The 16,172-nt window shown below is 38.2% G+C and overlaps 1 protein-coding gene across 2 annotated transcripts in view; it reads left to right on the top strand.

The window, feature by feature from the left end:
- The window catches only part of PRKG1 (protein kinase cGMP-dependent 1), a 1,413,309-nt gene that overhangs the window by 1,168,648 nt on the left and 228,489 nt on the right, over window positions 1–16,172 (top strand). For both annotated transcript variants that reach the window (XM_061402665.1, XM_061402664.1), the window contains exon 7: window positions 7,637–7,731. In XM_061402665.1, coding sequence (XP_061258649.1) covers window positions 7,637–7,731 — 95 coding nt within the window. The remainder of the gene's footprint in view (window positions 1–7,636; window positions 7,732–16,172) is intronic.

Here is a 16,172-nt window from a genome sequence, read left to right as displayed (position 1 = left end):
TCCCAGGTGGCTCAGTGGTAAAGAATCTGCCTGCAGTGCAGAAGAGGCAGGAGACACTGTGGTTTCCATCTCTGGGTCAGGAGGATCCCCAGGAGGAGGGAATGGCAACCTGCTCAACTATTCTTGCCTTGGAGAATCCCATGGACAGAGGAGCCTGGCAGGCAGCAGTCCATAGGATCATGCGGAGTTGGACACGACTGAAGCAGTGAGCACATACGTGTATTTGGGCTTTCCTGGTGACTCAGATGGTAAAGAATCTGCCCGCAAAGCAGGAGACCTGGGTTTGATCCCTGGGTTAGGAAGATCCTCGGGAAAAGGAAATGATTCCCACTCCACTATTCATGCCTGGAGAACTCCATGGACAGAGGAGTCTGGTAGGCTACAGTCCATAGGGTGGTAAAGAGTCACACATGACTGAGCAACTAAAACACACACATCCATACATGTATTTTAATTCATCGGACTCTCTGCTAAAAGAATAGCAAAAGTCAATGCTACTTTATGATCATTTTGAAAACTACATGTATTTCTAAATACCAGTAAACTCAGTTAAAAATACAATTTTTAAAATGTGTAATTAATAATGATTTCTAAAATCAAGTACTTAAGAATATAGCATGGAAAAGAAATGCAAAAAAGCAAAAATAGCTGTCTGGGGAGGCCTTATAATAGCTGTGAAAAGAAGAGAAGTGAAAAGCAAAGGAGAAAAGGAAAGACAGAAGCATCTGAATACAGTTCCAAAGAATAGCAAGAAGAGATAAGAAAGACTTCCTCAGCGATCAATGCAAGAAATAGAGGAAAACAACAAAATGGGAAAGACTAAATATCTCTTCAAGAAAATTAGAAAAAAAAAAAAAAAGAAAATTAGAGATACCAAGGGAACATTTCATGCAAAGATGGGCTCGATAAAGGACAGAAATGGTAGGGACCTAACAGAAGCAGAAGATATTAAGAAGACACGGCAAGAATACACAGAAGAACTGTATAAAAAAGATCTTCATGGCCCAGATAATCACGATGGTGTGATCACTGACCTAGAGCCAGACATCCTGAAATGCGAAGTCAAGTTGGCCTTAGGAACATCACTATGAACAAAGCTAGTGGAGGTGATGGAATTCCAGTTGAGCTATTTCAAATCCTAAAAGATGATGCCATGAAAGTGCTGCACTCAATCTGCCAGCAAATTTGGAAGGCTCAGCAGTGGCCACAGGACTGGAAAAGGTCAATTTTCATTCCAGTCCCAAAGAAAGGCAACGCCAAAGAGTGCTCAAACTACTGCACAATTGCACTCATCTCACACGCTAGTAAAGTAATGCTCAAAATTCTCCAAGCCAGGCTTCAGCAATACGTGAACCGTGAACTTCCGATGTTCAAGATGGTTTTAGAAGAGGCAGAGGAACCAGAGATCAAATTGCCAACATCCGCTGGATCATGGAAAAAGCAAGAGAGTTCCAGAAAAACATCTCTTTCTGCTTTATTGACTATGCCAAAGCCTTTGACTATGTGGATCACAATAAACTGTGGAAAGTTCTGAAAGAGATGGGAATACCAGAACACCTGATCTGCCTCTTGAGAAATTTGTATGCAGGTCAGGAAGCAACAGTTATAACTGGACATGGAACAACAGACTGGTTCCAAATAGGAAAAGGAGTATGTCAAGGCTGTATACTGTCACCTTGCTTATTTAACTTATATGCAGAGTACATCATGAGAAATGCTGGACTGGAAGAAACACAAGCTGGAATCAAGATTGCCGGGAGAAATATCAATAACCTCAGATATGCAGATGACACCACCCTTATGGCAGAAAGTGAAGAGGAACTAAAAAATCTCTTGATTAAAGTGAAAGTGGAGAGTGAAAAAGTTGGCTTAAAGCTCAACATTCAGAAAATGAAGATCATCGCATCTGGTCACATCACTTCATGGGAAATAGATGGGGAAACAGTGGAAACAGTGTCAGATTTTATTTTGGGGGGCTCCAAAATCACTGCAGATGGTGATTGCAGCCATGGAATTAAAGGACGCTTACTCCTTAGAAGGAAAGTTATCACCAACCTAGATAGCATATTCAAAAGCAGAGACATTACTTTGCCAACAAAGGTCCATCTAATCAAGGCTGTGGTTTTTCCAGTAGTCATGTATGGATGTGAGAGTTGGACTGTGAAGAAAGCTGAGCACCGAAGAATTGATGCTTTTGAACTGTGGTGTTGGAGAAGACTCTTGAGAGTCCCTTGAACTTCAAGGAAATCCAACCAGTTCATCCTAAAGGAGAACAGTCCTGGGTGTTCTTTGGAAAGAATGATGCTAAAGCTCAAACTCCAGTACTTTGGCCACCTCATGTGAAGAGTTGACTCATTGGAAAAGACTCTGATGCTGGGAGGGATTGGGGGCAGGAGGAGAAGGGGACGACAGAGGATGAGATGACTGGATGGCATCACTGACTTGATGGATATTAGTTTGAGTGAACTCTGGGAGTTGATGATGGACAGGGAGGCCTGGCGTGCTGCAGTTCGTGGGGTCGCAAAGAGTCGGACACAACTGAGCGACTGAACTGAACTGAAGAATATAGTTAACAGAAAGTATTCAATTTGTTTAAGAAGCAAATTTTATTAAAAGACACTAGCAAAAGACCAAAATGGCTAAAACATTTGGAAGGACTAAGAATATATTGGGGAGAATTACTTTAGTAGATATAAAGACTCATTGTAAGGTTAAAGTAATGAAGCAAATGTAATCTTAATTCTATTAAGAACTAGGTAAATATGTCAGAATAGGAATAGTGAGTTCAAATAAAGATCCATGATCTATGGAAACTTGATTTGGGACAGCACTGGTAACGTAGATTCCAATACATAAAACTGGATCACAGTGTACAGGAAAGTCAATTCCAGACCTCAATGTAAAAGAGAAAAATAGGAAAAAGCAAAAGACAATGTGGAGAATATCTCTATCATGTTTGGATAGGGAAGAATTTCTTAAATGAGAATTCTAAAGCACCATCAATAAGGAATAATATGGTTAAATATGATCACATTTAAATTAATAAGTTTGGTGTGAAGCATCATAAACACAATAAAAAGATAAACCAGAGTCTTATGAATCAATAAAAATGGAAATCAGTTCAATAGAAAAATCAGCAAAAATCATAATCAGATACATCACAAAAAATACTAATGGCCCATAGGATAATAAAAGCAACAAGTGTTGATGACAGCTTAGTACAAAATGAACTTTCATTCACTGATGGTAGAAATGCATTAATAAGTTGTTTTGACTTCTTTGTACCAAGACTAGTTAATACCTAGTGAAAGAGAAGATGCATGTACTTTATAACCATGTTCTTCATTCGTTAAGTAGTGATCCTAGTGAAACACTTACCCATGGCTACCACGAGACATGCAAAAATATTCATGAGTAATGTTAATAGCACAAAACTCAAATATAACAACATAAACCTGGAAAAACTCACATATATATAAGAATTAATAAATTATATAATATTCATATAATGGCATACTATACAAACAGGAAATAAACTATATCCACATATATTAACATGGATGAATTGGATAAGTCAAATGGAATGCTGATCAAAAGAAACAAGTTGAAGCATATGGGTGGCATGATATTTATATTAAGTTTAAAACCAAGTAAACATATGGTATTTATGCATGGAATGAGGTGCATGTGAGTACATGCACAGACGTTCATTAAATTAGAAGTACCAGAAAGAGAATCATGAACATAAGTTTCACCAGAGATGTTTTGTGGGAGGGGGTAGGCATATAGTGAATGGGATTCTAATTCATTACTGTGTTGCACAGAAGATTCAGTTGTCAGTCAGACTCATGGGAGTCATAGATCTTACCCAACTGAATTTAACTAATGACTCAAGGGATGCTGGCAAACCAAGCTCAGAAGAAGTTTCTTTCCTTGTATATGCCCTAGATGATCAGATATACCTCTTAAAAGTGTTTTGTTTTTGTTTGTTTGTTTTTTACATTAGGGAATACTTTTTTGGTATAATAGGACCAGTTTTTGAGCAATATGTGCTGAACATTGCTTGAAAAGGGAGTTGCTTTGATTTGGGGACTCCTCATTTTTATAATGTATTAATCACACAAGTAGGAAAATGTTTACTTAACCCTATTCTCCAGCTGGGTCTGCCCCCACATATCTTTGATTTCCATATTTCTTTACCACAAACATTGTTTTGCTTATAAAACCTGCTGAATCTGTACAAAAACATTTTTTGTTGTTTTTGAGTTGTTTTTCGTTAAACATGTTGGTTGAATACATTGATATTATTGTATTCATGCTTTATTCTGTATTCATTCTTCAATGAATAAAAGATTTTGGATTTTGAGTTTAAATTTATGTGTCCCATTTAAAGTATCTAATTTCTATTTTGATTCCTAATTTTAAAATTTTATACATAATTTTTAAAATGCTCCAAAATTTTAAATTATAAGACTTTGCATGTGTTTTATAGAAAAATTAATATATAGGTAAGTAAAGGGATTATAAAGACATACACCTCTTGTATCTACCTGGAACTAGAAGTGATTTTGTTCTAAAAAGCACCTCATGGCAATAAGAGTATTAGTTGAGATATGGGATAATTACACTCAAAAGCATGGAATTTCTGAAATAAATGAGAGAAATGGAACAAAAGGGAAAATAAGGAAAAAAGAACCACTTTGAGGGGCACTAACAGTTAGGATGCTCTTCATGGATGCTCTTCATTGATGTTCTCATTTAAGTAACACACAGCAAAAACACATCCAAATGAGATAACTCTCTCATTTGTGGGGCAAGGTGGTTCAGATAGACTAAAGATCTCTAAAGCTCCCTAACTAGTTCCCTTCTACAGTTTTGTGGACCAAACCACAAGTACTTTGTAGTTTAGGTAAAAAGACTATGTATACGGATCAAGATTAGAAAGCTATCTCTGTGTAATATAACTTTTTCTGCCTCGGATTGTTTTGTTTTTTTTCTTTAATAATTAAAGATGCAAATGTTCATAACTGGTGTCTGCAAACATTTAGAATTATTCACTATGTATATGGGCTTCCCTGGTGGCTCATATGGTAAAGAATCCCCCTGCAATGCGGGAGACCTCAGTTCCATCCCTGGGTTGGGAAGATCCCCTGGAGGAGGGCATGGCAGCCCATTCCAGTATTCTTACCTGGAGAATCCCCATGGACAGAGGAGCTACCTGGCAGGCTACAGTCCATGGGGTTGCAAAGAGCCAGACATGACTGAGCGAATAAGCACACAGCACAGCACACGAATACAAAGAAAAACTATGCAAACTACAACTTTTAAACTTTTATTCTTGCTCTTTGAGATGCTTATTTTTTCACATATATGAACTATAGGAGATAGATTTTTCTCATATTTATCATAGAAGCAAAAAGTGGTTTATTCTGTAAGTGAACCATTTTTTATGTCTCTAGTATTTCAGTAACGTGTTGTGTGTGTGTGTGTGTGTGTGTGTGTGTGTGTCTGCACTGGGTCTTTATCGCTGTGCATAGGCTATCTCTAGTTATGGTGAGCAGGAACTTATGCACTGCAGGTGGGACATTCTCTAGCTAGAGGGCACAGGCTTCTCATTGCGGTGGCTTTTCTTGCTGCAGAGCAGGGCCTCTAGGGTACACAGGCTCAGCAGTTTTGGCGCTGGGGCTTAGCTGCCTGGCAGCATATGGGATCTTCTTGGATCAGGGATAGAACCATGTCCCATGCATTGGTAGGCAGATTCTTAACCACTGGACCACCGGGGGAATCCTCAGTTAACATGTTTTTAAAGAACATTTCAAAACTCACTGAAATGTCTCCATGGCTTGCATAAGTCTGCCAATTTGAATTTATAATCGTTTGTGTAACCCAAATGTTAATATACAGTTATAGGTATTCTTATATCTAATTTGAATTAATGAGCTTAACTTATATTACACCTTAGTTCATGACTTATTTTTACAGCCAGGAGGATTGACAGAAATAATTTTTCTGAGTTGTTTCATTGTGAAGAGCAAACTGAGATTCAGAAATGAAGCAATAGATCAATGTTTGTCAAACACTAACCTTTTGAAATGCAGATTTACAAAACCCATTCATTCAGAACCTCAGGAATAAGAGTCAAGTGAGTTCGGTAACCTTTATTTTAAACAAGACCACCACCCTCCAACACACACAGATACACACACATAGAAGTTTGAGAACCACTAGGCTAGTTTATTTCCATTTACATCCATGACATCCTCATTAGTATGCAAATGAATATCTCTCTGATACAGCTTAGTGGTAAGTGTTAAAAACCACATTCCCATGGTTTTGAAACACCTTATGGAGGAGTAATCAAATGGATCAGTGGAGAATAATAATTGAATTCCCTCCACCTTGCATAGACCTTCTTAATACTTATAAAAATTCTGGTCTTTGACATCCAATCTCTAAATTCAAAAACTTGAAGCATAGTATTTTTAAATGTGTTTAAGTGTCTGGCATTGTCTCAAGAAATTAGTTTTTCTACTTCATTACATTTTTCAGGAAGGTGAATTTTAACCTTTCTAGACGACACATAGCCAGTATTGTGAATATTTGTAAGAGCTTTAGAGGGAAGTGAATTAACACAAAAGTACAATTGACTGCATTTATGTCTTCATTCATGCAACAAATACACTTGCTTCCCAAGTCCTATATGGGTAGAGAAATCTTGTTATGATAGTAATGCAGCTTTTCTGTTCATGTAATTTACTGTTTTTTATTGAGTGCTTACTATAAATTATAGAGAATGCCAAGAAATACTCATTTCTTTGATGAGCATACTGTTTATTATGGTAAAATAAAGACATATATGTCATTTTTATATCTTCAAAAAAGAAATCTTACTGAATGAAACATAGATCATGAGGATGATAGAAAGGTAGAGACCTGCAGGAAGTCTTTATGAAAATGTAATTGGCCTTTGAATGCAGGTTTTGAATGAATCCTAATGAAGGATTCTTCTTAGCAAAGAGATAAGCATATCCTAGAGAAACTGGGATGTACATGTAAAGGTGTATGTTTAAAAAAGCCAAAAAATTGAGACAGTATAAATGTACATCTGCAAGGCAACTGATAAATAAATATGGGATGAAAGTAGACAGTAAAACATTAAAATGAATGAACTAGATTTATACATATAGCAGCATGGTATGAAAAATTAAAATGTTAAGAGAAAAGTGTAAGTTGCAGAATGATCCATACTGTATTATGCTATTCATATATTTTAAAAACACATGCATATAAACACGGATAAAAGACTGAAGGAGCACTCATTAAATTCATCATAGTAATTGCTTCATGGGAAGTTGGAAATGGGAATAGAGAAGAGGATTTGAGTGAAATTCAAATTTCTGAATAATTTATTATTTCTGGACAAAAGCTTCAAAGTATAACAAAATATTTGGGGGTTATTTCTTGGAGTGCATGGGAATTTGTGATACTATTCTTTGTCCCCTCTAGTGATAATGTACTTTTTCTCTTCATACAAATAAGTTTAAAAAAATAAGAAATGAAGTGAACATTATTAACTGGTGTTTGATCATCCAGTATGTATGCAGTGCATATAGGCTTTCATTGTTTCTCTTTCTAGGTTAATGTCACTCGTGAAGACTCGCCCAATGAAGACCCAGTCTTTCTTAGAACCTTAGGAAAAGGAGATTGGTTTGGAGAGAAAGCCTTGCAGGGGTAAGTAGATTACATGTTACAGAGTTTTTGGTTGAAGGCTACATAAATGTATTCCATATTGAACTTCTAGCATAATGGGTATTTAGTTCTTATTCTACCCTCAGACACAGACCCTTGATGATCCAATTTTATCCATTTCCAGCTGAACTTAGAATCTGTTTGGGTAGGCTTTGGAATTGATGGTTAATTTATGTAATAAACTATTTTATTTCATTTGATTTGGTAACAATTCTCCTCAATTGTAATCTCTGTAAAGACTTTAAAGATCAGGAGAAGTCTCTGCAAAGCCTATTATGTATGACGGTTTTACTTGGAATCATATAGGAAGATGACTGGTTGAGAATTTTGAAATCCCTAAACCTGACTGTACAGACAATACATCAGAAGGCAGTGAAGCCTTCTGCGGTTCACCTCTGGGGTTCTGGGTGGTGGTTATCATCTCTGGCTATGGTAGTGGAGGCAGAGGAGGAGTTGCAAGGGAAGGTAATGAATATTCACATTCACTGTGGATGGGCTTGAAAGGCTGGACTCATAAAGGTGTGACTGCAGTGTCACTGAAATTCTACTTGTAAACTCAACAGCAAGCATTTGGAATGTCTTCCCATATACACCTGAAAAAACCCAGTTGACTTTGTACCATGCATCTCACAGAATGCATGACAAGAAGACAAATACCTACCAATGTTTCCCAATAAGTAGCACATCTCAATTAAATGTCTATTTATCTACCTATCTATGAGACTTTTCAAATTACATCAACCACTTGAATAACTAATAAGCAATAAACATTTATTTTGGTATCAAATTCCAGATACAGGTGTGACTAAAGAGATAGCAATAGGACAATTTCTAAAATATTTGGAACAGTCAGGTTTGCTTCCATTTCAAATTATGCCTTTGTTTAAGAGACTGCATTATAAATTTTGCTAAAAAGTATTCAGGAGTTTTTATTTTTAAAACCCCAATCAGTTGGCAGGTTTTACTTTCTCTCTTACCGGTTCACAGCTACAGAACTGAAACAGATCCTGATAAGTCATCTTACTCAGGGCACATTACCTTATGAAAATTAAGAATTAAATGCATTTGATTTTGTTTTTTCTTTACTGAGACCGTTTGAGCCCTATTTGATGAACAGGTACTTGCCATTAGATATTTCCAATGGCAAAGTTGAAAGAAATACCATATTCAATGTGAATATACAAAGGAAGGCAACAGGTATCCTCATCCTAGTATAAACTGAAAAAAAAAATACCATTTGTACTCTAATCTTGCTTTCTCTTGATTATTATTATATGTAGAGGATTTTCAGGAATAATATTACCTGATTTCATTGGTCCAGGATTAAATGCCTCTGTGGAAAATGTCCATCTCAAGCAGAGGCAAAGCAATAGAAGCATTTCAATCATTTCTGATTGAGATAACAAGTGAAACACCAGAAAATAAACATAACTGATTATTCACAGATTTTCTCTTGTAATTTATTGTCAGTGAATTTTGGTGCAAACTAAAGAAAGTTTTAGACTGAAAACACCTTTCCAGAATGTGTCTCAAGAAGTGAACTTGGGGATACGGTTTACGGAAAAGTTACGAAACTTGGCTCTGTTATCAAAATTTAAGTTAATGGTAGTCCATCTAGGGGGCTCCAAAATCACTGCAGATAGTAACTGCAGCCATGAAATTAAAAGATACTTGCTCCTTGGAAAAAAATCTATGACCAATCTAGACAGCATATTAAAAAGCAGAGACATTACTTTGCCAACAAGGTCCATCTAGTCAAAGCTATGGTTTTTCCAGTAGTCATGTATGGGTGTGAGAGTTGGACTATAAAGAAAGCTGAGTGCCAAAGAATTGATGCTTTTGAATTGTGGTGTTGGAGAAGACTCTTGGGAGTCCCTTGGACTGCAAGGAGATCCAACCAGTCTATCCTAAAGGAAATCGGTCCTGAATATTCATTGGAAGGAGTGATGTGGAAGCTGAAACTCCAATACTTTGGCCATCTGATATGAAGAACTGACTCATTGGAAAAGACCCTGATGCTGGGAAAGATTGAAGGCAGGAAGAGAAGGGGATGACAGGATGAAATGGTTGGATGGCATCTCTGACTCGATGGAGATGAGTCTGAGTAAGCTCTGGGAGTTGGTGATGTACAGGGAAGCCTGGCGTGCTGCAGTCCATGGGGTCGCAAAGGGTCAGACAGGACTGAGCGACTGAACTGACTGACTGATTCCATCTAGATGGAATTCATTCTAGCATGTGATTGTTCTTGTGAACTGTCTGGTGCCAAATCTGTCTCTGCACATATTCAGTCCTCTCCCCTGGCCATCTCAATTACCCGACTCCATCATTTCCCATTACAACTACCCTCCAGCCTATCTTCAACACTTTTTTTATGCCCTTTACTCTCATTTTCTCACCACTCAACCTGGCTTTATCTGCCTTCTCTACTTATGTCCTCTTAAATGTCAGGAATGTGCTACTTATATCTTAGAATGATTTTTCTTTTCGATCTTCCTTTACTCAGCCATACTTCACTGCTCAGCCATACTTTTACACTGTTGACCACCCCCTCCTTCTTTGGAATTCTCATCCTTTGAGATCCCTGCAATTATTAGCAAATTGTTAGCACTTTTTAGAATTTCTCATTTCATTTCCTAAAATTCACCATTGTTTTATCCTCAGTTCTCTCTATGACATACATGTTGGTATACATCCTGATCTATGTCTGCTTTCAGTTCAGTTCAGTTGCTCAGTCGTGTCCGACTCTCTGCTTCCCCATGAATTGCAACACGCCAGGCCTCCCTGTCCATCACCAACTCCCGGAGTTCACTCAGACTCACGTCCATTGAGTCAGTGATGCCATCCAGCCATCTCATCCTCTGTCGTCCCCTTCTCCTCCTGCCCCCAATCCCTCCCAGCATCAGAGTCTTTTCCAATGAGTCAACTCTTCGCATGAGGTGGCCAAAGTACTGGAGTTTCAGCTTTAGCATCATTCCTTCCAAAGAACACCCAGGGCTGATCTCCTTCACAATGGACTGTTTGGATCTCCTTGCAGTCCAAGGGACTCTCAAGAGTCTTCTCCAACACAGTTCAAAAGCATCAATTCTTCGGCTCTCAGCTTTCTTCACAGTCCAACTCTCACATCCATACATGACTACTGGAAAAACCATAGCCTTGACTAGACGGACCTCTGTTGGCAAAGTAATGTCTTTGCTTTTCAATATGCTATCTAGGTTGGTCATAACTTTCCTTCAAAGGAGTAAGTGTCTTTTAATTTCATGACTGCTTAAGACTGCCTAATTTCTTAATGAAAAGAAATCCTAAATGCTTATATTCTTATTTGAGCTCAGTATCTGACATTTTTCAACTCAATGTATATTTGTTGAATGAACGAATGAGTGAGTGAACAAATGAAGCTCCCTAATGATGTTCAGTCTTGCAATCCTTTCTGAAGTTGATCACTTTCATGACTTGTCTTCAATTGATCACTTTCATGACTTGAATTAATTTGATGGTGGATAAGGGCTTATCTACCAGGTGCTTCCCTGATGGCCCAGATGGTAAAGAACCTGCCTGCTATGCAGGAGACTCAGGTTTGATCCCTGGGTCAGGAAGATCCCCTAGAGAAGGGAGTAGCTACCACTCCAACATTCTGGCCCGGAGAATTCCATGGACAGAGAAGCCTGGTGGGCTACAGTCCATGGGGTCAGAAAGAGTCGAATGCAACTAACACTTTCACTTTGTCCCAGCCCTGGTGACTTAGATGGTAAAGAATCTGCCCACAGTGCAGGAGACCCGGGTTCGATCCCTGGGCAGGGAAGATTCCCTGGTGTAGTAAATGGCAGTCCACTCCAGTATTCTTGCCTGGAGATTTCTGTGGACAGATGAGCCTGGTGGGCTACAGTCCATGGGTCTGGCAAAGAGTCAGACATGACTGAGCAACTAACACAAACAAGAGTTTATCAACTCACTTGACTATAGATGACAGGCTGGTAATATATTATAAAGGAATAAAAATAAGGTGAGTAAAACCAGTGCAAACTAGAAACCCTTATACAATGAGGGGAGCAATTACTGAGCTCCAGCTCATTGCTGTTTTTTTTTGTAGTTGTTGTTGTTTGTACTTTTTAAGGAAAAAACCATAAAAAAATGGATTCTGAAAAAGATATGTGATTTTATAACTTAAAAAATAGCTCTGCTATCAAATAGAACATTTCTGCAAATGGTTTGACCTGTGAGTTGCCATTTTGTGACTTCTGTCAATCAGATATGCCTCTTTAAAGTTTGGTAACTAGATTCCAGTGAAGGAAGCCTATTAGTTTTACCCTTGTTATTTCCTTGTTTTGATTATTTTTTGACATTTTAATGTTTTGATGTTCTAGTTACTAACCTAGTTTTCCTTGTATGTCTGTGTTCTTTTTTGATCTTTTCTTTGAATTTCAATGTTTCACACAAGAAATTCTGACTTTTCACAAATCAGATTGATTTGTTTTACTTGTTTCCCTGCAAATAACTTAAAAAGTTATGTAACTTTAGGATATAAAGTCTTTTGAGCAGCTGTGTATATATCCTTTTGAGTAATACCTGTGCTTCTTTGGAAACCTTATGATTTTTATCCATGGAAGACAAATTTTATAGTTAGCGTTCTCTATGTTGGTGTAACATGGCATTTCAGATTTTCATTTACTCACAAATAAATTTTAAGTGTACTAGGAATTTTTGTTTTATTTTAGTGAGGATGTTCCAAGGATCAGTATTGACAAATTGGTAGTATTGAAATTAATCCTTGACCATTCTTTTAAAATTTAAGAGTGCCAAATTCTAGTATTGGGGCTTCCCAGGTGGTGCTAGTGGTGAAGAACCCGCCTGCCAATGCAGGAGACAGAAGAGATGTGAATTCAGTCCCTGCGTCGGGAAGATCCCCTGCAGGAGGGCGTGGCAACCCACTCTAGTATTCTTGCCTGGAGAATCCCATGGACAGAGAAGCCTGATGGACTGCAGTCTATGAGGTCGCAAAGAGTCAGACACGAATGAGGCAACTCAGCAGCAGCAACAGCAATATTAGATTGATTAAACACACACAGTATATAGTTGAATGACAGAGCTGAAATGTAACCTCAGTAACCCAACTCCAGAACCCTACTATGATACGGTAGTTCTCTCTCTAGAATTAACAAGCTTCATTTCTTTTTGGATGGAGAACAGTAGTCATAAATCTAGCTATCCTTAGTCGACATTATTGACATTCACTAACCAATAGAATCTCATTTCTAGAAAAATTTGGTTTACTTATTGCTTTCCCTTTTTTTTTGGTCAACATAAAGTGAATTATTCAAGTGTAGCTTGGATTAAGCATTATTTTTTTGCTGTGATAATGGTTTTTCTACACCAGAGGACAAAATGTTTTACTCTTTTCAGAAGTACTTCTTTATGTACATGAAAACTAAAATTGTGTTTAGGGGAATTTACTTCAAGTATAGTCCAATAAGTCAGTCCCTCTACACTCTGACATATCATTGCTTTAGGATCTCTACCTGACTTAAAATCATGTAGAATTCACACTGGCATCAGATGATGTCAAATTCTAAGCCAAATACACACTTTTCATCTGTAGTAATGGGAAATATATAAGCCCTAGTTGAACCTGAGAGAGAAAGATTGATCGCCCACTTGCCCCATCCCTCTCATCCTGCCCCTTCCCCTAACACTTGAGTCTTGAGCACAGCATATGCTTATGAGTTCCAGCTCAAATGTCAGACTGCCTTGGTTGGGATCCACTCTGTCCTTTGAGTCCCTGAGAGGTTCTCCTTTGATCTTATGTGGAGATGATGATAATGCCTAATTTTGCGGGTTGTTGCGAGGAATAATTAAGTGGATATTTATAAAGCATTAAAGTGAGTACTTAGAATTTAGATTAGTGCTCAAAAATATTAGCTATCATCATCACCACCACCATCATCATTACTTTTTATCATCAGCATTGCTCTTCCCAAGAATGTTGTGCTACTTCTTGACTCAAGTTTAGAACACTTGGTAGAATTGGCATAAGCATTAGATTTTGAATCATCCACTCACTGAGCAAGCCAGTTAATCTCTCTGGGTCTGAATTTGTAAACTGAGCCAGTTGAAGTAGATGGTGCCTAAGTTTCCTTAGGTCACAGCTTCTGATTCTCTTGAGATTTGGCCTCTTCAACTGGAACAGACCCTTGGCTGCCAAATGCAGCCATGGGCCACTCTGTTAAATGGTGATATTTGATAGCAGACCTCTGTCAGCAAGACTCCTCCCTCCAGGAACTATCCCAGCTATTGTTTATCATTCTGAACACCTTGGCCACATGCCAGGCCCTTCCTTGTTAATACAAAAAAGAATAAACCTTTTCTCCACATCACCTCCAGCATTTATTGTTTGTAGATTTTGTAATGATGGCCATTCTGAGGGGGACGAGGTGATACCTCATTGCAGTTTTGATTTGCATTTCTCTAATAATGAGCGATGTTGACCATCTTTTCATGTGTTTGTTGGCCATACATCTGTATGTATTCTTTGGAGAAATGTCTGTTTAGGTCTTCTGCCCATTTTTTTTTATTTAGTAGTTTATATTTTTGGTATTGAGATGCATGAGCTGCTTGTGTATTTGGAAATCAATCCTTTGTCTCTTGTTTCATTTGCAATTATTTTCTCCCATTCTGAGGGTTTTGTTTTATAGAGAACAAACTTGTGGACACAGTGGGGGAAGGAGCGGGTGGGACAAATTGAGAGAATAGCATGGAAACACATATGTTATCATATGTAGAATAGATAGCAAGTGGGAATTTGCTGTGTGACACAGGGAGCTCAGCCCAGTGCTCTGGGACAACCTAGAGGGGTGTGATGGGGTAGAAGATGGGGGGTGGGTTCAGGAGGTAGGGGTGGGTTCAGGTGTATGGCAGAAGCCAATACAATATTGTAAAGTAATTTTCCTACAATTAAATTTTTAAAAAATGAATAAACCAAGCCAGTTTAACAGACATTAGTATTAGAAGTTATCTAACATTTCTTAATCTGCTTTTTAAAAAATTAATAAAATAATAATACAAATTATAACAAATTTTGGACACAACATTTTAATATTTTGCAGTATCTGAATCTGATTATTATTTATTTATTTGTAAATGAAATACTATATATACCATTCAAGCCTCTTTTGTATCTTCCCCCAGTACTGTCCTTCCCTGATCCTATCCCTGTACCATGAAGATAGAATAGAAAGAATTTAGATTTTTCAGTTGCAAGGTTTGGGTTTCTGTTTCTCTCAAGGAAAACCTTTTTTGAGGCCTACCTGTAACAACACACAGAGTTGTATCTAAAACTTGTGTTTTGTGTGAAGAAATATTCCAGGACTTTATAGGGCTCCATCTCAGCTGCGGTCTTGATTGGGTCATAGCAGGACTCCTTCCCCTGCCCCTCATGAGCTCTTCTGCCAAAGTTCCAGCTCATTTCTCTAACCATAGGACTCCTCTCCTCTCGATTTCCTGCACCCGAGACTTTTAGGGTTTTCCTTTTCTTTACTTCTTTGTCTTTTGTGTGGCAGGGATTATGATTAACATGTGAAATTTTAGTGAAAATTACTCTTTTTGAAGATTATAATGGATTATCTATGAAAAATGTAACAGAATGTCTAGTGGGTTTTTTTCCTGTTGTCCTGGATTTGTGGCTAAATGGTCCAAAGCTAAAAAGCTATCAGTACTTAGGGCCAGCTGCATTCAGCACAACTGATTGGGAGGAGCCAGAATTGCTTTCTTAGTATCACTCCTTCATCCGTAAGATGAGACAAGGAGGGAAATCTGAGTTTGGCTTGTTGGGAAGAGCAGTGGCCTCAAAAGAACTAGTTCCCTCAATTCTCTGGTCTCAGCTTTCTTCATTGTTGAGGATTTACAGATTAAACAGGAAATTAGAGAGCATGCTCAATGATACTGTGGGAGAATCCCAAAGTGTCATATCATTCTTGTTATATCTCCATCCCCAAGCTTTTTCCTGAACTCTGAACCCACAATAGACTTGGAGTTAGACATGTCTATAGGCACATCTACTTAGACATCTCTTATTTACTTTAGATGTTCAATTCAGTTCAGTCGCTCAGTTGTGTCTGACTCTTTGCAACCCCATGAACTACAGCAGGCCAGGCCTCCCTGTCCATCACCAACTCCTGGAGTCCACCCAAACCCATGTCCATCGAGTCGGTGATGCCATCCAGCCATCTCATCCTCTGTCGTCCCCTTCTCCTCCTGCCCCCAATCCCTCCCAGCATCAGAGTCTTTTCCAATGAGTCAACTCTTCGCATGAGGTGGCCAAAGTACTGGAGTTTCAGCTTCAACATCAGTCCTTCCAATGAACACCCCGGACTGATCTCCTATAGGATGGACTGGTTGGATCTCCTTGCAGTCCAAGGGACTCTCGAGTCTTC

Source organism: Bos javanicus, chromosome 26 (genome assembly GCF_032452875.1).
Source record: "Bos javanicus breed banteng chromosome 26, ARS-OSU_banteng_1.0, whole genome shotgun sequence".
Taxonomy (NCBI): Eukaryota; Metazoa; Chordata; class Mammalia; order Artiodactyla; family Bovidae; genus Bos; species Bos javanicus.
This window is presented reverse-complemented; position numbering and strand designations above follow the sequence as displayed.